At 44.3% G+C, this 22,488-nt stretch overlaps 1 protein-coding gene across 1 annotated transcript in view; it reads right to left on the bottom strand.

Moving 5' to 3' along the window:
- The window catches only part of LOC134624291 (ephrin type-B receptor 4b-like), a 34,936-nt gene that overhangs the window by 2,999 nt on the left and 9,449 nt on the right, over positions 1-22,488 (bottom strand). Inside the window, exons 2-20 of the mRNA XM_063469261.1 lie at positions 15,226-15,296; positions 14,988-15,130; positions 14,550-14,910; positions 14,264-14,426; positions 8,922-9,077; positions 8,102-8,250; positions 7,817-8,015; positions 7,606-7,733; positions 6,967-7,132; positions 6,788-6,878; positions 6,435-6,490; positions 6,205-6,318; positions 4,009-4,256; positions 3,304-3,450; positions 3,157-3,225; positions 2,570-2,619; positions 2,363-2,462; positions 1,980-2,173; positions 20-178 (exon numbers count right to left, since the gene is read on the bottom strand). Of these exons, the coding sequence (XP_063325331.1) occupies positions 20-178; positions 1,980-2,173; positions 2,363-2,462; positions 2,570-2,619; positions 3,157-3,225; positions 3,304-3,450; positions 4,009-4,256; positions 6,205-6,318; positions 6,435-6,490; positions 6,788-6,878; positions 6,967-7,132; positions 7,606-7,733; positions 7,817-8,015; positions 8,102-8,250; positions 8,922-9,077; positions 14,264-14,426; positions 14,550-14,910; positions 14,988-15,130; positions 15,226-15,296 (2,764 nt within the window). The remainder of the gene's footprint in view (positions 1-19; positions 179-1,979; positions 2,174-2,362; positions 2,463-2,569; positions 2,620-3,156; positions 3,226-3,303; positions 3,451-4,008; positions 4,257-6,204; positions 6,319-6,434; positions 6,491-6,787; positions 6,879-6,966; positions 7,133-7,605; positions 7,734-7,816; positions 8,016-8,101; positions 8,251-8,921; positions 9,078-14,263; positions 14,427-14,549; positions 14,911-14,987; positions 15,131-15,225; positions 15,297-22,488) is intronic.

Genomic DNA, 22,488 nt, shown 5'->3' with positions numbered 1-22,488 from the left:
AGAAAAATACGTGTCTTACTCAGTGTTGAGCTGTGAGACGATGTCCAGGTTGGTGAATCCGGCCTGCAGGAAGCTCTGCTCGTATCGCTCCATCTTTATGGCTCGGAGCCACTCGGAGACGGAAGCGCAGGCCGACAGAGGAGGGGGGACTCGCTGGTCCAACAGAGGATGGGACGGGCTGAAAGGACAGGGCAGATGTGAACGATGACATTCCTCAGTGAGTCATTATTAGAGCAGCGTGTTCAGACCTGCAGCCTATAAAATATGTGGCATGAATATGTGAGCATGAGATTTATTCTCCTGTTCTGTTATGGTTGAGGTTAAAATAAGCAGAGCGTGCTGGCTTCAAGCCACGAAACCCTTAAAATGACATGTAGGTCTTAAATATGGCTGCTAAGGTTTACATTTTAACCCCTTTTTTGTTTTTCAGTCTTCAAATCAAAGACGTGTAATTTGGTATAAAGAAGAACTTTTTCCCAGGAGCTGCTGTGTTTGGGATCATTATCCTGTTCATGACCCAGCTTTGGCTGTCAGGCAGACTCCGGAGCTCATGGTCTTGGTTTTCTCCAACCATGATGGTGTATTTTCCACTTCCAGGCTGGGACATTGTTCCTGAAGTCTTGTGAGTTTTTCTCAGATAGTTTCCAAACCTGCCTATTCTCTCCTGTCAACTCTTCCAAACGAGCCTCACATTTTCAGTCCTGATCTAAATGCAGAGTCTGAGATTAATTTGCTGTGATGATGGACTTTGAATTGTTTGGAAATTGCATCTGAATGCTTTGGACCAACAAGCGGCTGAAACGTCTGCTTGTATAAGGTGCCCATACTTAATGATGATCAGTTAATCAATTAATTACACAGGAGAAAACGGACTAGAGTCATGTGAAAACTTGTGTTCATGTAACAGAAATGTTATCATGTTGTATCCAAGCACATGACTTTACTTTGAACATCAGTGTGACACAGCAGGATAAAATCATCCCTGCTGGTTTCCACCACAGTCACACCCAGTCTGATGGGTTTATGGTATTAGATTATATTCTTTACTGCTTCAACGTGCTAACTTATTATACTGGAGACTTGTCCTGCTTTTATTTTGAAAGTTCAGTCCTTGCTAACCACCTATCCCAGAGGTTTCCTGTTTTCCGATTTCTCTCGGCAGATTGGCCAGCTGCTGTGGTCGGATGGACTCGGCTCCACCTCTTGGACTCAGGTGGAGGTCCTCGTCCTGCTATGGAGGGTTGCTCTCATGGTGTGTTCAAAACAACCTGAAATCCGTGCCAGGCAACGCGATCAGTGCCACATACGTGTTCGTGCAAGTGAAAATATGTCCACTTTGGCAAAGAGAGAAAAAATAGTTTCACGCTGTGTCACAGGAGCCTCGCACTGAGATTCTCCCATCGCTTTACTCCTCCTCCACCCTTTGGCAAATATTTGTGAATTTCCAAAAAAACCCAGCAACTGAACTCATGCACGTAAGGCGAGCTGAAACTTAACTTCCTGTTTGGTCTGCACACAGTTTAACCAGAACCTGAAAGACCCACAGTGAGCTCCCCGAGGCTGCGGAGCAGAACAAAGAGTGGCTGCTCCACCCATGGTACTGCTTTACTATCTGCTGCTAACAAACTACAGGAACTGATTAAAGGTGGGATTTATTCCTCTCAGAAAGCACAAACATGCACGTCCCCTCTGCTCTCGCCATTATCTCATTCTTATCTGACACTGATCTCCATCCTCCTCCTGTGTCTCTGATTTTCCTTCACTGAAAGAGGACAGTCGGGAGGACACGGCTTCATTTGGAGTGTTAATCCAGGAATGTGCACCTGCTTGTGTAAACAGCTGTCAATCACACAGCTGGCTGCCCCACATTCCTTTGTCTCCCTGCCACACTCTGACCTTTGACCCCGAACCCACCAGCTGGTGCCTGAATGACATTCCACGGCTCCAGCCCCCTCCCCCTCTCCTTCATCGAGCCTCACCTCTGTGCCTCTGGGTGCGTCACTTTCAGGGAGGTGGGGTTTCGGATCAGCCTGTCAAGGGACGCCACCACGTCGCAGAACCTCGGCCGGTTGGCTCGCTCCTTCTGCCAGCAGTCCAGCATGAGTGCGTGCAGGGAGGCGGGGCACTCCGGCGGCGGGGGAAGCCTGTAGTCCTGCTCGATAGCGTTTATCACCTGATGAAGCAGAAGCGTGAGAGGCAGTGAGCACTCTGTCATTCTGATGAAACGGCGTTTTTAACCATCAGCTTTGGACACATTTGCTGGAATCATTTCAGCTTCTTTTATTGGAAATGAGCACTAATGATTTGATCGTCCATGAACTTCCAAACAATCAAGTTTTACATATATCATTTTTTTCCTTACGTCCTGGTTGCTCATGTCCCAGTACGGTCGCTCCCCGTATGACATCACTTCCCACATCACAATCCCGTAACTCCACGTGTCACTGGCTGAAGTGAACTTCCTGCAATCAGACAGTAAAACGATAAAATCTCTACAAAACACTGTAATAACAAGAAGAAGAAGAAGAAGACATGTTCCACTACGCCAGTCGGCAGTACTGATACTTACCTGTACGCGATGGCTTCAGGAGCCGTCCACCGAATGGGAATCTTGCCGCCCTAAAAAACAAGACTGGATCAGTCAGGTAATAACCAAATTTCACAATAAAAGCACCCAGGTAATGCAGGGAAAACTTTCAACTGATCCTGTTCATATAGAGCTAAACAACAGAGGACCGAGACCAGAACCCTGAGGATCACCAGCAGAACCAACCTTAAAGAAAACCTTCATCATCTACTGATGAATAAAAGACTTTCTTCCTGTTAAGAGCTGTCATGACCAGAGACAAAATTCAACTTGTAGCAACAACATGCGAGTTATTAAAGCGAGACACCAAAGACACCACTGGCTTATGCTTTGTTTTTTGTGTTTTTAAAGTTCCAGCTCCATCATTTTATTAACCGACTCCACCAGAGCAGCTTTGCATGATTCACAGCTCAAAGTAATCCTTTATCTGAAACCTTTATGCAGCTCCTCAGTCCATCCTCTGTCTCAAAGAGCCCGTTTCATCTTCTCTCCTTTAAGCCAACTTTATTCTGATTGGCTGTCCCTTACAGCAGATGACATACAAGAGACACACTGTGACAGTTACTCACCAGAGAGCTGGTGTACGTCGGGTCTGACGAGTTTTCAGTCAGAAACCTGCTCAGGCCGAAATCTGACACCTGAAAAAACACAAAACCACAACTGTCAGATCTGTTTGGATTAGTCGAGCGGACAGGTGTGCAGGGCCACACCCTCACCTTACAGACCAGGTTGGAGTTCACCAAGATGTTACGAGCCGCCAGATCTCTATGGACGTAGCTCATTTCAGACAGATATTTCATTCCTGCTGCGATGCCGCGCAGCATCCCCACCAGCTGGATGGTGGTAAACTGGCCATCATTCATCTGGAAACAGACAGGTAGAAGGTCAGACAGGTGTAGAGGGTCAGACAGGTGTAGAGGGTCAGACAGGTGTAGAGGGTCAGACAGGTAAAGGGTCAGACAGGTAAAGGGTCAGACAGGTGTAGAGGGTCAGACAGGTAAAGGGTCAGACAGGTAAAGGGTCAGACAGGTGTAGAGGGTCAGACAGGTGTAGAGGGTCAGACAGGTGTAGAGGGTCAGACGTGTAGAGGGTCAGACAGGTAAAGGGTCAGACAGGTAAAGGGTCAGACAGGTGTAGAGGGTCAGACAGGTGTAGAGGGTCAGACAGGTAGAGGGTCAGACAGGTAGAGGGTCAGACAGGTGTAGAGGGTCAGACAGGTAAAAGGTCAGACAGGTGTAGAGGGTCAGACAGGTGTAGAGGGTCAGACAGGTGTAGAGGGTCAGACGTGTAGAGGGTCAGACAGGTGTAGAGGGTCAGACAGGTAGAGGGTCAGACAGGTGTAGAGGGTCAGACAGGTGTAGAAGGTCAGACAGGTAAAAGGTCAGACAGGTTTACTGATCTGTGACTGTCCCCCCTCTCACCCTCAGGAAGCTGTCGAGCGCCCCGTTCTCCATGAACTCGGTGAGGATCATGACGGGGCAGGAAGTGGTGATGACTCCCTCCAGGTGGATGATGTTAGGGTGCTGGAACTGTCCCATGATGGACGCCTCCGACAGGAAGTCCCGCCTCTGCTTTTCCGTGTAGCCACCCTTCAGGGTCTTAATGGCCACGTAGTTCTCCTTCCTGCCCGGGATCCTCAGCCGACCACGACACACCTCGCCAAACTCACCTACACAGGTGCACAGCAAAGGTTACATTAATTTTACAATAGTTACAATTCAAATGGAAGAACACACCTGTCCAGACTCACCTGGGCAGGTGGATCCCCTGTATTTCACTGGGGATAATGTATTCAAATTTAATCCCCACATTAATGATAAAACTGCCACATGAAGAGATTTCAGTTACACTGAACACAACACTGCCTGTGCTCCTGTCCTCACCTGGATAAGGAAATGGGAAGGTAACACCGAGGTTGTGTTATTATTATTAAAAAAACAATCACATGGGCAGGTGACGAAAGATTAAGTAGTAACATTGGCTATGGTTATGATTGCAAATGTAAAAATAAACGGTCATACACCTGCCCAGGTGTATCTGGCCGAGTCATAACAACATTGTAATGACTCACAGGACCATCAGCTGACGTTCCACAGGTGTATTTTCCCAGGTGTTTGTTTTCATTTAGGCTTATTGTCATAGAAATATCTAATATGAGAAAAGAAAAGCCACCATGCCAAATCACCTCCACCTGTAGGCTAGAGGACAACAGAATCATATCTCGTTTTCTCTAATAGGTAAAGGTAAGAAAAGCTGGAGGAGGTCTCAGGGGATGCTGGCCAATCAGACAGAGCGGGGTCATGGGAAATGAGAGGGTGGAGGTGGAGCTTAAAGTGAGTGTAAAAAGGCTCAGGTTGATGTAAATCTGGAGGTGCAGAGATCGGCTGACAGCAGAGCCCCAGAATCCAAACACACAGTCTAAAGTGAGAGCAGACCGAGTCCACGTCGGCTGGAGGCAACAAAGTTTCCCTAAGTGGAGGCAGATCTTTGCGTTCTTTGAAGACGGAAACAGTAGAGGACCCACAGCAGAACCCTGAGGGACTCCACGTGTCAGAGCAACTAATGAGGTCGCACGGTCACGTGAAAACAGCCAATCGCAGCAGGGCCGAACCCTGGACGCCGCGCAGCCCCATATCTACTCAATAAAGAGGACTCGTGTTATTGATACTGGAGGGGTGTAATGTTCCTTTAAGGCTCATTAGCACATACCAGCACGTCAACACCTCCCTCAGCACTCACACACATGTGGCCTGCGTGTGTGTCTGAGCGCGCTCGCCAGCCGGCGCTGAAAAGTTTGCACCCTTGTTTCCGCAGCAACCACTATCCAGTTACATCTCACCAATGTCATCACTGAGAACACTACTGTTACAGTAGCTGCACACACTCAATCAATCACACTCACACACACACACTCACGCACAAACGCGCACGTGTCGTGTTTACTTTTAATAAAACAGGGTTCATGACGGAGAACAAATGACATCTGATGTTTTCTTTTAGTGCGAACACAGCTTCGCCTCATCATGGGAAAGTTAATGTTCCGCTCTCGAGGGGGTCAAAGGTCACAAACACATCTGGAAGACTTTACAAAATAAAAGTCCTATTAAGACCCAGAAGTTTGTTTTGGCTTTTCAGAAACAACACAAGATATTTGGGCTTGTTGTTGTTGTGCTGCTGCCTCCGTGCAGACTCCCTAACAAAGCTCCTAACAAAGCTCAGAGGGTGAACAGCATCCAAAAATGCTTCCAGATCCCAGAGAAATTCCTCAAGATTCCCAAAATATACTCCACGACATCCACTAATAATGTCTTCCTGAATCTTTAATGATTTACTTATGACAATAATCACGAAACCATTCAAAGGTTTCTAGCATTCCCAAAAAGGCCGACGTCTCTAAAACTTAACTGCACAAACGTTCCTTCAAAAGGTTCCTGGAGTCGTAAAAACACTCTTTGAGCGATCCCAGTTTCTTTTAAAATGGTCTGATTGATGAGAATCATCAAAACCTTTAATGGTTCCTAAAAGCTTTTTTTTAACTCCTCTGATGGTCTTTCTCGGAGGGCGGAGTTTGACCGTGACAGAGGTTTACACCACGCAGACACACAGGTGTGGGTTACCTGCTCCGATGACTTCTTCGATCTTAACGAAGGAGGCGTCGATCTCTTTGGCGAACTCCCTCACGGCCTCATTTGGGTCCTCGTAGGTAAACGGGTCGATGTAAACCTTCATCGCTACAAAAACAGCACAATCATCATCGTCAGTCAGCTACGTTCATATAAAACTGTTTGTATCAGACTGGCTCATTGGCCGAGTAGTAACTCTGTCTCTGATTGGCTGTCAGACTCACTCTGCCCCATCTGGTAGTGCCCGCTCTTGTCGTGGATGTGCGCGCTCCTCTTCCTCCTGGTGACAGACAGACAGACAGACAGGTACAGACGGCTGTTTAGATTCAGAGCAGCTGCGGGATTCTGGTTTCCTCAGGAGACACACACACATCCTTTGTTCTGTTGCTCTCTCAGGAATGTGATTATCTCGCCGTATCTTGCCATCGCTCTCACAGTGTCGAGTTTCTCCATCTTAATATAGTCGACATGTCCCACCCTGCTCTGTGTGTGTGTGTGTGAACCTGAGGTCAGTGTGTTCTATTGTTTTGCTGAGGGGAGCGGGGAGGGTGCATCCTGAACACACACACGCACTCACCGGTAGCAGAACACGCCAACTATGGCCGCCACAGCGAGCACCAGTATCCCCAAAGAGGCCGAGACTCCGGTCACCATCAGCTGGGACACACCTACCCAGGAAACAAACACACAGGAGTGAATCTCAGTCTTTTCACCTCTCAGACTTTAAAGAAAATGAAAAAGCATGCGACCTCGTACCGTCAGGCAGCGTGTTGAAGTCAGTCTCGGCACCGAATGAGCCGTAACCGGCCTGAGAGCGAGCGCGGACTTGCACCCGGTATCTCGTCGCCCGCTGCAGCCCGTTCAGCACCAGAGAAGAAGACCTGCTGAACACGTACTGCCACTCCACCGACTCCTCACCATCCTGATAAGGACACGTTAGAGTTAGCATTGGAGTAACACAGGAGTCCTAGTAACATGTATTAACAACAGTCCTCACAGGACACAAAAACCAACGTATCTAATTTGTGCTTATACTGTGTGTGTGTGTGTGTGTGTGTGTGTGTGTGTGTGTGTGTGTGTGTGTGTTAACATATGCAGACATACATTCACTCAGCTCCAGCACAGAACCAAACCCAGTTCTACAAAGATAAAATCCTGATAAAACCAGATGGAATTTTTTACAAAGAAGTAACGCTCTTGGAATTTTAGATATATTTTATAAACACACACACACACTGAAAGACAAAGACGGAACGTAAAAAAGGCAGACTTTGGTTTGAAGTTCACATGGACTCAGGGCCCAGGTTAACTTCAGGGTTAACTTAGCGTAGATGTCTTAGTAATGCACGTTAACGAGGGTCCTCGCAACACAGAAAAACCAGCATGCGTGTATACCTCAGGGCTGTAGCGGAGCTCGTAGTCCAGGATCTTGTACTGGTTGTGCACAACTGGGACGCTCCACTCTAAAGACAGACTGCTCTCTGAGGCCTCCACCCTCCTCAGACCAGATACTGGAGGAGGAACTACAGAAACACATACCATTATTCACTGATCAATAGGTGTGTGTGTATGAAAGAATTCTGGGTAATGTAGTGCGTATCTGTACCATCTCTGCTGGTGGTGATGTTGAGCTTGCTGGAGGCCGGCTCTGAGTGGCTGAGTGCAGACACGCCATTTAGCGACTGGATGGTGAAGATGTACTTTGTTTGTGGGCGGAGCCCCCAGACGACGACACGCCGCTGGGTCAGGCCGTTCTGTGCCGGCCGGTAAAGAACGCTGTCACCACATGGGAAGCAGGAAGTGACCTGAAGAGGAGAAAGAAGAATAGGGGCGGAGTCAGATCTGACAGCTCAGGCTGGTGCTAACGGTGACAGAGGTGGCGGTGGCGTACTTTGGTGGCAGTGGCGGGCCCGCAGGTGGAGCACAGGACTCTGTAGGTCAGGTCATGTCGTCCTCCGCGGTCCAGTGGCTCGCTCCACTCCAAAGTCACCATGGTGTCGTTGAGCTGACTCACCGGGGAGCGAGGAGCCGAGGGAGGCTCTGCGGAGGTCAAAGGTCACAGGTCAGTGCCTGCTGAGTATCACCTGTCGGACGCTCAACATCATCTACGTTTTTTTCCCTGAGCAGCAACTCTCAGGCAGGCTGATTTATACGGGATACCTGAGAGTCAGGCGGCCTGTTTTCATTCCTGCGTAATGAGTTTTTCTTCTTTGTCTGCAGACTGATGGAGGAGCTGAGAGATAAGAACTTCCTGCCTCCACACAAACATCAGAGTAACCTGAGACCTGTTTGACTGTGTGTGTGTGTGTGTGTGTGCAGTCTTTACCTGTAAGACCTCCACATTACACACACACAGACACACACAAAGAGGTAATGAGCCTATTAATTTGCCTAATTGCTGTTGCCTGAGGGGATGTAGTTAAAGGGGTGGGTCGGGGTACTTAAAGAGGCGTGGAGACTTGTTGGCAAAGAGCCCTGTGTGTGTATGTGTGTGTGTGTGTGTGTTTGTGTTCCAGAGTTTACACAGAGTTTAAAGTGGTCTCCAGATTATTTAATAACAAATTACATCATGTCAGTCTGTGGAGACTAGAGACGAGGTCCTAGTGAAAGACACTCTCCAGCTGCATGATGGGAAATGTAGGACAAAAGGTTTCAGTGTTGTCAGAAATTAAAATACTAAAGAAAAATAAATGAAAAGCAGAGGGACTTACGTGTGCAGGCAGTGTGCGGTGGGTCCGAGTCGGCTCGATAGAAACCAGAGTGACACGGGCAGTAGGCGGAGCCTGGGATTCTTGTATTGCTATTGGCTGGACAGGAGCTGCAGCCAACAGGTCCTGACTCGGCTTTAAAATGACCGGACAGACAGGCTGGAGACAAAGGCAGGTTTAGAATTAGCATTTACCTCTAAAAATGCACACACATATGGGATTGTCCACCTTCACCATCAGCCTGAACCCACATGTGAACACCACATCAGATCTCCAGAAGTGCTACAAAAACCCGCAGTTCCTCTATTATCCACTAGGGGCTCCAGCAGCGTGCCAGTGCTCATAGACTTCCATGTTAAAAATTCAACTCTCCAACATGTTTACAACCTGATATAAAAAAATAACAAATTCAGTTACACACAGAGGGACGTGTTGTGGTTTAATGAGTCAGGCCTATATTAACAATAGGCCAGGTATAATAATAGAGTGCAGAAAACAGCAGGGTGTTTAAGTAAAAAAGACATGATTACACGAGTATAATAAGCCTCTGAAGGTATGACCTGAAGTGTTTTACATCCAAATAACTGTTTTCTGAATGCAGTGAAAAGGTCAGATAAATGTGAGTTACAGAAACCAGAGCTGACATCACAGAGTGTTTTCTCACAGGTGGTGGAGTTCCACAGGGCTCTATTATTGGTCCTCTACTTTTTAATTAAGTTTCATTATATTCTGTTTGTAAATGCACTGGATGTTTATTACTTCATCTATAGAGGGGTCTACTCTTTTTGTACCGCACCTGTTTAAACTGGTTAGACCTAAACAGAAAAAAGGATTAAAGTTTAAATTATTAGCGATGTGGCTTCTATCACTGGCAGGCAGCCTGAACTGGACCTCTGGACTGTATTTGTGCTGTTGGAGCCTTTTGGAGCATTTCTAATACAATTATCTGACCAACAATAAACTGCTGTGAGTAGAGCAGGGTGATATGACCAAACATATTTATCACGACATACATTTGAAAATTTGCGATAACGATATAACTGACGACATAATTGACATTAGACAAAATACTTTACAACTCCACAACTTTATTTTGCAAAAAACCCCATCAATGTATTTTCACTTAAACAAGCAGCTGTTTTTTATGTGCATTAAACTTCTATAAAAATTGCAGATGCAAATTCCTCGCTGACAGTTTAACCAAAAGGCATTTCCAGTGGAAAGAGGTTATACACACACAATACAGTAATATTATGTTGAAGCACAGTACGTATCACTCCGCGAGGCTCCTGCCTATGATAGCTGTAATGCTCCGACAATCCATCAAGCGGTGCCGATCCGTAGCTGAGCAAAGTCGTACTAAAACTTTTGACAGATTTTCGAGCACCGTGTAGCACATAAAATCGTTTTGAGGTCAGTAAACACAACCAGAATTCATACATAAGGCACACGGAATTATAAGGGGCACTAACGATTTTCAGAAAAATCAAAGGATTGATTTTAAGTGTGCTGTATTTTCCAAACAACACGGTAATAACGACAGCCTGCTGGCATGCTCTACCAAAAATAGTGCTTTGTTGTGTATCTGACGGATGAAAGCTAAACCAGTTCCACATCACTGAAGTTGCAGCATTTTTACAAACCAATTCTGGTTCATCCGTTTCATTTAACGATCCACCTTCGCTCTTCTCATTCTGCGTCGCCGCCATGCGCGTTTTACCCATATTCTATTGCGATATTTCATTTTCCTATCGTTGCCCAACATTACACCGTTATTACCGTGAACGGTATGATATAGCCCAGCCCTAGCTGTGAGGTTAATTGGACTAACAGACAGCCGAGCTCCATTTTCGTGTGAAATTCCAGGATTTTATTCGGATATAACAGCAGCCAAATCGCTAAAATTATACAAACATTATTTTAAAGCAATAAAATGTAGTTATACTGCTTTGCAGTTGCATTTTTAAAGATCTTTTAGTAATAATTAGTTCTACAAATTGTAAAAACAGTGAATGTGACCTGTTGTCTGAACATAACCAGTCAGAGAAGATTTGACCTGTTGTACTGTTAATCAGGGCTCACACAGGCTGTTGCCTCAGGCTCTAACATGGCAGCCAAAGTCGAGGCTTCAGAACAATGGGACTAAAACCAACAATGAAGGTATCAGGCGTGCCAGCGAGTCCCAACTAAAGCAAATGTTCCACTTAAACATGACAGTGAACCTCTAAGCAGTAAAAGCAGCTTAGTGTGTCCAAAAACAGCTTAAACCCGTCAGTGGTCGTCCCTGAAAACGATCAAACAGTCCCAAAGAAACACACCAGCTTCTCCTGCTCATGCACACTCCAGCAAACAGATGTTTATGAACATCTGGAGCCTTTTATTAGAAATGAAACATGTTTGTGACGTGGAGGCAGATTTGTGTGCAAATTTCTGTCACTCGAACATAAACACAAGACTGAGGTTTAAAAATGGTTGGAAACTAAAAATGGTGAGTTCATTTAGAGAAAATATTAAAGAATGATCACATGATTATCTTAAAAAAAAGCAAAGCGTGGAGAGCGAAAGCTGGAGGCAGAGAGGTTTGGCTCTCTGTGGGTTTAGCGGCCTGGAATGTGAGTAATTCTCAGAGTTGGGATCAGGAACACCGCAGAGGGATGAAGGGATGAAGGGAGGAGTGCAGCCTCACAGACAATAAGAGACAGGAAGTGACCTTGGCTTCAACAGGATGTGGAAAGTGCTGCCATGATGTCATCACTGGCCTCCCCTGCCAAGCGTGAGTGTAAGCATACACACACACACACACACGCATACACTCTGCTTAAGCAGCACTAGTTAACCTCTGACCTCTTCACTCAGCCTGGCTCTTGCCCCTCCCCCCTCCCTCAGAAGCAGAGGCCGTCGTCGCTTCTGCTGTCGCCGCTGCAGCGCTTCCCGCTTGCAGTCAGCTGACCTTTGACCTCACACAGAATAACAGGAAACTTGGACAACCAAGCCGTCTGTGGCCTGCGTCGACCTCGCTCTGCTTTCATCCCGCAGCAATGGCGGAGAGGAGAGGAAGCGCGGAAACAGGACGGAAACGTGCGGCGAGCGCGGAGGCAGGACGGACTCTGATTACAGCGCGTTTCCTTCAGAGAAACACCACAGCAGCTGCTCCTGCAGTTTACCCACAACCCCTCTCATTTACTCATTAAAGTAAACAGCTGCACACGACTTCAACGACAGCTCAGTAATAACTTTCTCCTTCAGGGCTCCACCATCCCCCACACCGCCAGCCTGAGCGGCGTGAAGGAGCCGGCACGGCGTGAGATTCCCCGAATACTTTAACAACAATTTATCAAAGCGCCTGCCATAACACAACTATTTTAGAAATCTCCTAAAACTTTCAACTTTAAAACTAAAAGTAACAGAATTCCTGTTTTTGTTCCCAAACCTGAGTCGGCACACTGGACTCAACTACGTTTGAAAAGTAAATAAGCGTAACATCTTAATAATCACGAGCTTTCATCTTCTTTGTAAAACAGCTCAAGTAAAGCTTCATGAATAACAGCATGAATCATATTTCGGTTGCACAGACGGTGATTTTAGTTATTGCGCAGCAGTTTGTGTTTATAATCCACTTTTCACACACAGAATCAAACTTACTGTGAGAAGCCGAACACTTGTTGACACAGCCACTCCTCTACTATGACCCACATTGTTTCCTGTTATTTACTTAACAATAGTTACTATAGTTACTGTTATCAGTGTCCTAAGTGTGCCAATGACTGTTTTTTAACAAATCTGTATCAAACATTGAAACCGGAATTTCAGAATAGAATCATATCAGGTATATTATCATTTCTTTTGTGTAATCTCGGTGAAAGTTTCCCACATATTTTCCTTTTTTTTGTCACAATAACAATCTTAGATCTTATTTTCGTTATATTCAGTTCAAACACAAATGTTTTTATAACATTAAATTAATTCTACATGTTTCTTAATTAAAGGACTGACTTTAACATTTGACTCGTTATAACTTTAAAACAGAAGTTTCTTTAAATTATACATTTTCATTTTTTGGATGTTTTTCATAATAATATTACTTTTACACTTTTCCATTAATTTTGGATTGTTCTTTAATAAATACAATTTTCCCCTTCTTTTCATTTGTTTTAGAAATTAAATTGAATTTCATATAAAAACACACACTTTTTTTAATCACCTCGATGAACTGAGACATTAATTTATTTGTAACTGTTGAGTTATTGTTCAACATGTTGCAAGTTCTAATAAAACTGCTGATTTGCTGAAACACTAAACATACTAATACATAATAGATTTGTCTGTTTAATTTTTTTTTACAATATTAAACAAACTTTTTTCTTCAAAATCTTTTGTAATTTCAGTAATTTAAGTTCTGTATTGTGACTTTTGTGACTTTAATAAGATTTGTAGGACTTTCCTAATATTGTATCACAGTCAGACACAGTTATACCAAAATATAAACAATTAAAGCTTTTCCAGATTGTTTTTTCAGATTGTTTGTCTATAAATCTTTGACTTTTTGACTCTTTTTAATCTTAAGATCAGTTTTCTTGCCATTTAAAAACAACCAAAAATAAAAACATTTACAAAACGTTTTCCTTAAAAACACAAAACATTAAAAAAAAAGTAATTTTTGGCAGCAGTGTGATGTCTATTGTCAAACAATTGCCGTCTTATTGTGGAAATCTTAGCGTAGCGTCTGAGACCGGCTTCCTCTGATGCCTGTGTTGATTACAGAAACAGTAATCCTTGTTTACTGATACGTTTCAGGAATCCTCTTACACGGCAAGACAACGACTGTAATCTGGTTATAATCTGGTTACATGTAAACAAACTTTGTGATCTGAGCTCATGGTGGGAAAGAGAAACACTCTCTTATGTTTCCATTTCCCTCAGATTTAAAGTGTTTACTGAGTAAAGCTGTAACACTGAGAGTAATCTGATTACTGCTGAGTTTTATCCTGCTTTACTTTGGGGCCCTGCTCTCCTGCTCGCTCTCGCCGGCTTCTTTCTCTCACACTGTCAACACATCGCTCTCTCTCCCTCTAATCGCCTCCAGCTTCTCCTCTCTGTTTACTCGGACTCGCAGTTCTGACCACGAAGAATTTTAAGTGCTGATAATGAAGCGGCGCACAGGAGAAGCTTTTACTTTGTAAAACAAATGATGGTCGGAGCTGTTAGTGAGTTCAAGTCTTGACGGTGAACCCGACGTCTCGGCTCAGGCCTTCGAATGTGCCAGATTCATTCGTTCCATCTAAATGATGATGCTTTTACTTTGAAAACTAATAGGAGGTCTTTTGTTTTATAGACTGCACTCTCACCTCGACAGCGTACGTCAGTCTCTCCTGCTTCGTATCCAGGACGACAGGCGCAGCTGGATGTGGGCTTCCCTACCCACTCCCCGTCTTCACCACAAAGCATGCTGGGAGGTTGTGACTGCTCGCCAGGCGGCGTCACGGCATTCTCCACGCACACACCCTGAGCCTGCAGCAGAATATCAAAATAAAAGCTTGTAAACACAAAAACGGTAACACTGTTTTAAGTTTTAAACTCAAAGGTGAGCTTGTTATATACAAGAACACTAGACTCCACTGTTGCTATGGTTACCTGCTCCACCAGCGAGTGGGGGACGGTTTCAGGAAAAGAGGCAAAGGCGCGGCGCAGGGGCGGGCACTTCCTGTAGAACACACGCACAGAGAGCAATGCCATGCAGGTGCTCTGGCTTTGGAAGGCCAGGTAAAGCCCCGCCTTACGCAGTCCCTCCAGCCGCAGCACCTTGACATTAGGGCGGCCCCTGGCGTCGCGCAGCATCAGGTTGTCGGCGGCGACTGTTGCCACTTTGATGTAAGGGTTCTCCATCCAGGCCGGGTTAGTGAGCGTGGCGTCGTCAGCGTCTGACGGGTAGTAGTACAGGTTGAAGGTCTCTTTACACGGCTGCCTCAGACTGGAACACTCCATCATGGAAAACCTGCGTCGACACGTTCAGAGCTTATATTAGTTTCTCTGGCGTTAATCAACATCAAATAACCTGTGATGTCCACCAACCAGATCTCCACGTAGACCGTGGTCGCCGCCTTCAGAGGGATCCAGCGCGTCCTCAGCCAATAGGAAGAAGTGCTAGTGATCGTACAGATCTCATAGGTCCGCACGGTGTTTTGGTGATCGTCCCTCGAGCTCGCTTCCTCCCACTGAGAACAGAGACGGATCACAGGTGAGCTTTTCATTCGAAGCAATGTAGAGTGTTAGCTATGAGCTAACAGATTAGCTTTCTGTGGATGTGTACCTGCGAGTCATCAGCAGGGTAGCTCGTCCATCTTAGGTCAGATGTGGCCAGCTTGGTGTTCATCAGCACATCTGAAACACAGTCAGCGAAAGTCCTGAGCAATGAAAACATCCTTTAAAAACCACCCAAAGTTCTCCGACATTCCACTGCAGGTCTTCAGCAAGCTACTCAAATCTACTGAGCACTACTTTAAAACCTCGACATAGTCCTCCACAGGCTCCTCAAATGCTCCAACGACATGCTTGCTGTGCCCCTTGAAACATTCCTAAAACACCCTCCTTGAGCTTGTCAGCAACGTCCTCAAGCAGCACTGATGTCACTTGGGACCTTTCGAGACTCAAAAGTTATTGGATCCTTTTAAAGATCCCAGCAGCCTCCTAGAAGTGTTTCAAAACCTCTTAAAATAGCCGCAAATGTTATTTAAAACCTCTTAAAGTTTGCTTAAAACATTTTAAAAGACCCTCTAAGGTCCTCAACATACCGTCAAGTCATGAAACTCCCAATGGACCCCCCACAACCTTCTAAAGATCTCGAAAAGCCTCTTAAAGTCACCCAAATGTCCACAACAAACTGGTAATGCAAGAACACAAGAACCTTCTGATGGTTCTTTGAAGCCTCTTACTTCTCATGTAAACTCTGATTGTTCTCAGCACCCTAACACTCTGCTAACAGTCCCTTCAGATGTGTTAAATGTCCCTCGATTTCTCTTAAAAATAAAATATAATCTTTTAAACCGCATAAAGGTTACCTGTAAAACTCCTCGAGGTTATCAACAACTTCCTCAAACAGCAGCGATGCCACTTGGGAATCTTTTCAGACTCAAGAGTCCTTGGAAGCTTTTAATGATCCCAGCAGCCACCTAGAAGTTTTTCAAAACCTCTAAAAAGGCCCCTAAATTCCCTACAAATTCCTCCAAAATTCTCCTAAATGCTCTTCACACCACCTGTAAAGCCTTATAAAGCTTAAAAACTGCTAAAAGTCAGCCTGAAGCCTTCAAATCATCCCCACAGTCAAGGTGTATCAAAGCCTTCAGCCACTCAAATGTCTCCAACACACTTGTACTTAATGCAAAAACTGCCATTTTTACTAAAATGTCCCTTTTAAAACATCCCATGTGTCCAGAGCCAGCTCCTTAAACTCCTGTAAAATTTAACGGGTCTTTTTAAAAAAATAAATCACGTCTTTTAAGGCCTCATTTGAAAACACGTAGGTGTCTCTGAAACCTTTAAAAACAAAAGTGTTTGGAAAACTGCGTGAACTTGTGCACTTGCGTCCAAAACCACTGGGAGCTCAACAAACCCCTGAAACCATCAGAACCACTCGGTGACCCCGTGACTCCTCTGCGGCATCTTTGGACAGAGAAACTGCCTCAGACGGAGGAACAGAACCAGATCAGCTGATGGCAGCGCTCTGATATGAGCTGTTTTAGATTTTTCACTGGAAGTCAGCAGGTTAAGACAGAAAACCCACAGGAGGTCTTTCAGCGGCTTCAATCAGGGAAAGTAAAAACACAGACGGTCATACAAGACAAGGGCTTCTTTCTCCCTCTGTGTGTCTCTGTGGAGGAAGGAGGACAGGTGAAGAAGACCAGGCTACACACCAACACACACACACATTCGAAGCATGCCTGCACATGTGTAATATCAGCCGTGAGTGATGGTGTGTAATCAGCGTTGGAGGAGAGAGGCTCAGGAGGCTTAACCCTGACACACACGGTGAAAAATGCAGACGTTTCTCACACTTCTCCCCTCTTTTTAAGCCTCTTAGACCTCCACAACCACCATACAGTCATATCAGTCCTCTGCAGAAAGTAGTCCCCAACAAATGCAACATTAATACTGCTGTTTTCTGAGGATTTCTGTTTTCAGTCAGAGCTCAGAGCCGCAGAAAGAGAGCGATAAATCTAAATGTGCTGGTTTCACTGCTGCAGGACTCGTTTACACGGGAGGGTGGTGTTCCCCCACCTTTAATATGACAGGCTTCAGCTCAGGCTTTGATGTTACTGCCTACATCTTGGTGCCGTAGTTCTGCATAAATCAGCGCGCCGCTCTGCTGCAAGCTTAAATTTAGCGTGTCACGAGCACAGCTGGAAGCACTGATAGGGGCATTTTCTGAGATGTGATCTCACTTCCTCGTTAGCAGCGTTTGTTTAATATGCACCTTTGTTCATTTCTGCTGACTGTGACTGACAGGTGCCTTCAAAATAATACAAATACATCAATAAAATCATCGTGATGGCTTAGTGAGGCGGGGGGAGGAGTGTGGAAACATTTGAGGCTCGACTGACATTTTTTACATTTTTATGTGGCTCACTTCCTGTTTAGTGTCGCTTGTTGTTATTGGCTGTGATGGATGAATGCTTTCAAAATAACATAAATCCCACAAGATGACTTTTGTTAGGCTGGAGTGTTTAGCCTTATAAAATCCAATATTATGGAAACTGGCCTTTATTATTATTACAGATGTGCTTTTTTAAAAGCTTAGTTCTCACAGTTACTTTAATCAAAATATGGGGGACATTTGTCAGTCGTGTAGACGTCCACGTCTCTGTGAACGGAGACAGTGAAGACACTTCAGGCTGGCTGTGCTGGAAAAATGGATCAAAGTGAAAGAGATACAAATTAAAGTCATTTCCTGATTAACTGTTACTTTATTTTGGTATTATTTTCACGTCACCATTCCAGACAGTTTTTATGTCATTAACGTGTTTATTTATTTTTTAATATGGTTTTTGTTTAGTCAACTATAATAACTTTGATTTGACTTGGCTTCATCCAGACTAAAATATTCTTATTTTAAAAAAGGCTAAAAAAGTTATGCATCTTCAGTGTACACCAGGGGTGTCAAACATAAGATCCAGGGCCGTCTAAAGCTCCAATCTGGCCTGCTGGACTGCACTAGATTAAAGTTTAGACCACCTTGTGTAATTAAGGAAGAGTTCTTCCTGTCTCTGCTAATAATACTACACCAAAGTAATCAAGAGACAAACAAAGAAAATTAGGCCTGTGCGATATGACCAAAAGCTCATATCCCGATATAAGACATTTATCGTCCCGACAACGATATGTATCACATTTTTTTACATTTTCTGTAAATTCTGTGAATCTCGGGCAACTCGATTTGCATGAAGTTTTTTATTTTTAGCAGGTCGTGTATCTGGAGTTTGTTGTTTTGACCGATGCAAGATAATATAGATTTTTAAATATTTTCTTTGTGAGTATTTATTACACGCCGTGCTGCGGGGAAAAGCATGTTCTAACGTTTGAGTCTAAGGTTTATTTTTTTGCACCTGACGGCTCTTTTTGGCTTCTCATCCATAAATACTCTGCATACTCTTTCACTTGACTCAGTTTGTTTTGAAAAATTTCAAACATAAACAAAAACCTTTATTGTGAAAGGTTTATGTGGAAAATAAACATGTGGACAGCATCGTTGTTGCTAATGACAACACAAAAAAACATGTGCTTGTCCGTCCGTAGTGTGGTTATATTAAATATAAGAGAAAGAGAGAACTTTAAGAAATTAATATAGCCATTACAGTGACCATCAAAATGATGAAAAAAATATTGCCGTAAACATTTGTGATAGCGTAATGTGAAATGATACCATCATCCCATATGTATCGTTATATCGAACAGCCCTAAAAGAAATCACAGAAAACTTCATGTTTTTAACTACAGAAATATATCTGTCTTGTTTTTCTTTTCTTTTCTTTTTAAATACAATGGGTGCATTCTCCGCTGGAAATGGCTTTTGGTTAAACTGTCAGCAAGGAATTTGTATTTGCACTGTTAATTTTTTATATAACTTCAATGCACTTAAAAAAAAGCTGCTTGTTTAAGTGAAAATACATTGATGTTTGTTTGTTTTTTTTTTTTGCACTAACAAAGTTGAGGAGTTGTAGAGTATTTTGTCTAGTGTCAATTATCGTCAGTTGTATCGTTATCGCAAATTTTCAAATGTATATCGTGATAAATATTTTTGGTCATATCGCCCTGCTCAACTTTTCAGTTTAATAGAGACAGTAATGAGCTACAGAACTGTTTACGCACTTATTTCTTATACTTTAAGCCCACGGAGCAGACAGGTTTCTGTCATTTACTACAGCAGATTTTTTCTATCATGAGGAAAAAAACATAATTAATTATACTTATATTTCCAGGATTAAAGCTGCACTGGTCTGGACCATTTATGATTAAAGTGGTGTACAAGGTATAATGAGCATTAGCTTTAGAGGTGTGGGGGATGGTCCACACTAACTATTAAAACCTTTGATCGCACAGCTTTAAGGCAAAGAAAGAAGAAAGAATCGTCCAAACAATATTAAATACTGTTTTTCTAAATGATCATCGACCTGCAGACTGAAGGATGAATAAATCATCCAAACATGGCAGAAATCAAAGTGCTGAAGTTCAGGCTTCAAAGTGAAAAACTGTTCTTACAGTCTGTGGTCTGAGTCTTCAAACGGACACTTGTTGCTCTGATGTCCTTATAAGGTCTAGATCTAACCATGGTCCTCACAAAACAGGCAGACAAACACACACACACACACACACACACACACACACAGCTCTGGAGAGAGAGTGTGTGTGTGTGTGTGTTTGTGAGTCAGTTACACTTCATCAGCTCTCTTTAACCAGATTAATAATCTGTAGTGGTGTGAAAAACACACTGACCTGCCTGCGTCTCACACACCCACAGTCCAGTCATTCATTTGCTCTAATAGCTTCAGTCACTTCTCGTTTTAATTAACCGACAGGCAGATTTAAACAGTTGGAGCGCCTGACTCTGTGTGTGTGTGTGAGTGTAATTACAGCGTGGAGAAAGGGAAAGCGGCCCTTCCATCGTTCTGCTTGGCAGCAGCTGAGGAATGAAGCCGTCTGTAATTCTCCCCGGGTGTCTCAGAGCGCCTGTACGAAGCTCACGGACACAGATGAGCAGCGAGCGCCGAGTCAGGAGCTCACTGTGTGAAGTACAAGCTGCACAGTCAGTGTGACGATGATTAATCCGCTGCAGCAGACGCTCCAACGCCAAGAGTGGAAAACATGATGGAAATGTGACCTTTCTGCCAGTGTGATATGCTCAGGAGAAGAAGGTCAGCGTCTCCTCACGCACACACGGGCCTCTAATTTCTTCACGGGGAGCTCCGATGAACTTCTAAACCTTAGGAAAGCAGTAGAAACACTTACGGTGCTTCTACTTTTGGGTCTGTTATTGTACTAATAAATCCTAGGAAACCACGAAAAACCAACAGAGACACAGACTTGAGTCTCAACATTCGTAGTGTGGCTGCCATCTTAGTGCAGTTAGAGCACGAGAGGTTCAAGCGCTATGCTATCAGCTAGCTTGACTGGCTATCAAGCTGCATCCACAGATTTAGTGCTCAATAACAAGCAAATAAAATCCTATAATTTCAACATTAACCACACAGCAGCCATATCATTGGTCAAAGAACTGCATTAGAAATGCTCTAAAAGACTCCAAGAGCGCACAAACAGTCCAGAGGTCCATTTCAGGTACTAGCTAAGGTGAAGCCTAGCAGACAAGCTAGCAGCTACAGCCGCCTGTAAGTCATGGAAGCCCCGACACTTCAAATGCTGCAAAATGTAAGCCTGAGTTATGAGTTATAAAACCAAACTGACTTATAAACTGATAAACATATAGTGGCTTTAAAAACAAAAATATGCAAATACAAAGCAGAGGATCGATGATAGAGTCCTGTGGAACTCCACCACCTGTAAGCAAACACTGATTAGTGTGTAAAACGCTTCAGCTCATATACACATGTGCTTGTGTTGTATTATTATGTTTAGTCTGTTATTAATATACAAGTCTGGTCCTGACTCTGTTTCTCTGTGTGACTCTAAAGAGCATCTGCAGTGTTTTTATTTGACTGCATGTCAAATGTTCACAGGCTTTGCCAAAGTCCAAGTACTTTTACTGCAGTTTGACATTTTTAGCCTGGTAGTGTACGGGGATGTTAGAGGAACAGCAGGTTTTGCCACTGACATAATTTAAGGGTTCAGGTTGTGTAGTGGTTTTAGTGACAGTCCCCTCTGGTATGTGTGTGTGTGTGTGCTCTCGTCTTTCCTCCCTTCAGGATGTTCACGGGTTCATGTATCTGATCTACTGCAGAACCTGAATGCCTCGCTACTCCCTCTGACACCGCGGGGCTGTGATGTCATGCTATGTGATCAGGGATACAGCCACGGATCTTAAGTACTGGATGTGCAGTCAGGTGATAGCAAACACCACAGAAACCTGCAGTGATGTGACACGAGATCGCCGAGCCTGCAGGTTCGTCTCTTTTTCGTTGATTTTCTAAAAGCCGCCACATTAACTCGTTTTTCTGAAGCTGCTGAAGTTACGAGCTCCAAGTCTCGACCGCAGAGGATGAATAAAGTTTATGCACACGCGTTTCTAATCAGCATCGCAGCCTGAGCCAATTAAAGCCTCAGCATGTGTGTGTTTGGTTTACATCCATATAGACTCTGTAAACTGCACACACACACACACACACACACACACACACACACACAGTCCTGTGTTTGTGAGGACTGGGGTCTGGATCCAGCAGAAATGTCCCCGCACTGCTGCACTCTGGTCCTCACAAACACACAAAGGAAGGAACACACACGCTGTAAACAGTGCATCTGCGATAAGAGTGCATGACGAGGACACGGAAATTACCATGACAACGCTGGCGGGATGTTTACACAAGCCGGTCGGGCTGCGTGTGTGTTGGTGTGTGTGGTCTCGTGCTGCGACTTGCTCTCTAATAAACCTGATTATCTCACTCCTCCTCGCTCCTTTCTTCTCTCTCATTCCTCGACTCCTTATTCCTTCTCCTGCCTTTTACTCTCTCCTTCTTCTTCTGCTTTAGTTGCTGCTTTTCTGCTCGCTGAACTTTGTGCGATTTTTAATCTCAAAGATCTAAAAACAACCATCTGACCGGCTGTGCAGGAAGAGCAGAAACAGCTAACGAACGTTTGACTCTAGTGCAGATTAAGATTTGTACTGAATGTCATGTGATGTGACTCCACATCAGGGCTAAAAACCACACATCATACCAGCCTGCGCTAATGAAACACCCCGCGCACTCAGTGCTTTAAGTACTTCCAGAGGGTCATTTCATTTGCTCAGTCTTGTTAAAAAACAACAAACAAGAACAATGGAGCTTTTTCATTCTGCAAACGTCAATGACGTGTTCTCTTTTTGTGGAAACTTTGGTGCAGGATGTGGAGAAAACTGCAGATTTATGGC

The sequence above is a fragment of the Pelmatolapia mariae genome, linkage group LG3_W, assembly GCF_036321145.2.
Source record: "Pelmatolapia mariae isolate MD_Pm_ZW linkage group LG3_W, Pm_UMD_F_2, whole genome shotgun sequence".
Classification (NCBI taxonomy): Eukaryota; Metazoa; Chordata; class Actinopteri; order Cichliformes; family Cichlidae; genus Pelmatolapia; species Pelmatolapia mariae.
The sequence above is the reverse complement of the archived record's forward strand: the minus strand, read 5'-3'. Positions and strand labels throughout refer to the sequence as shown.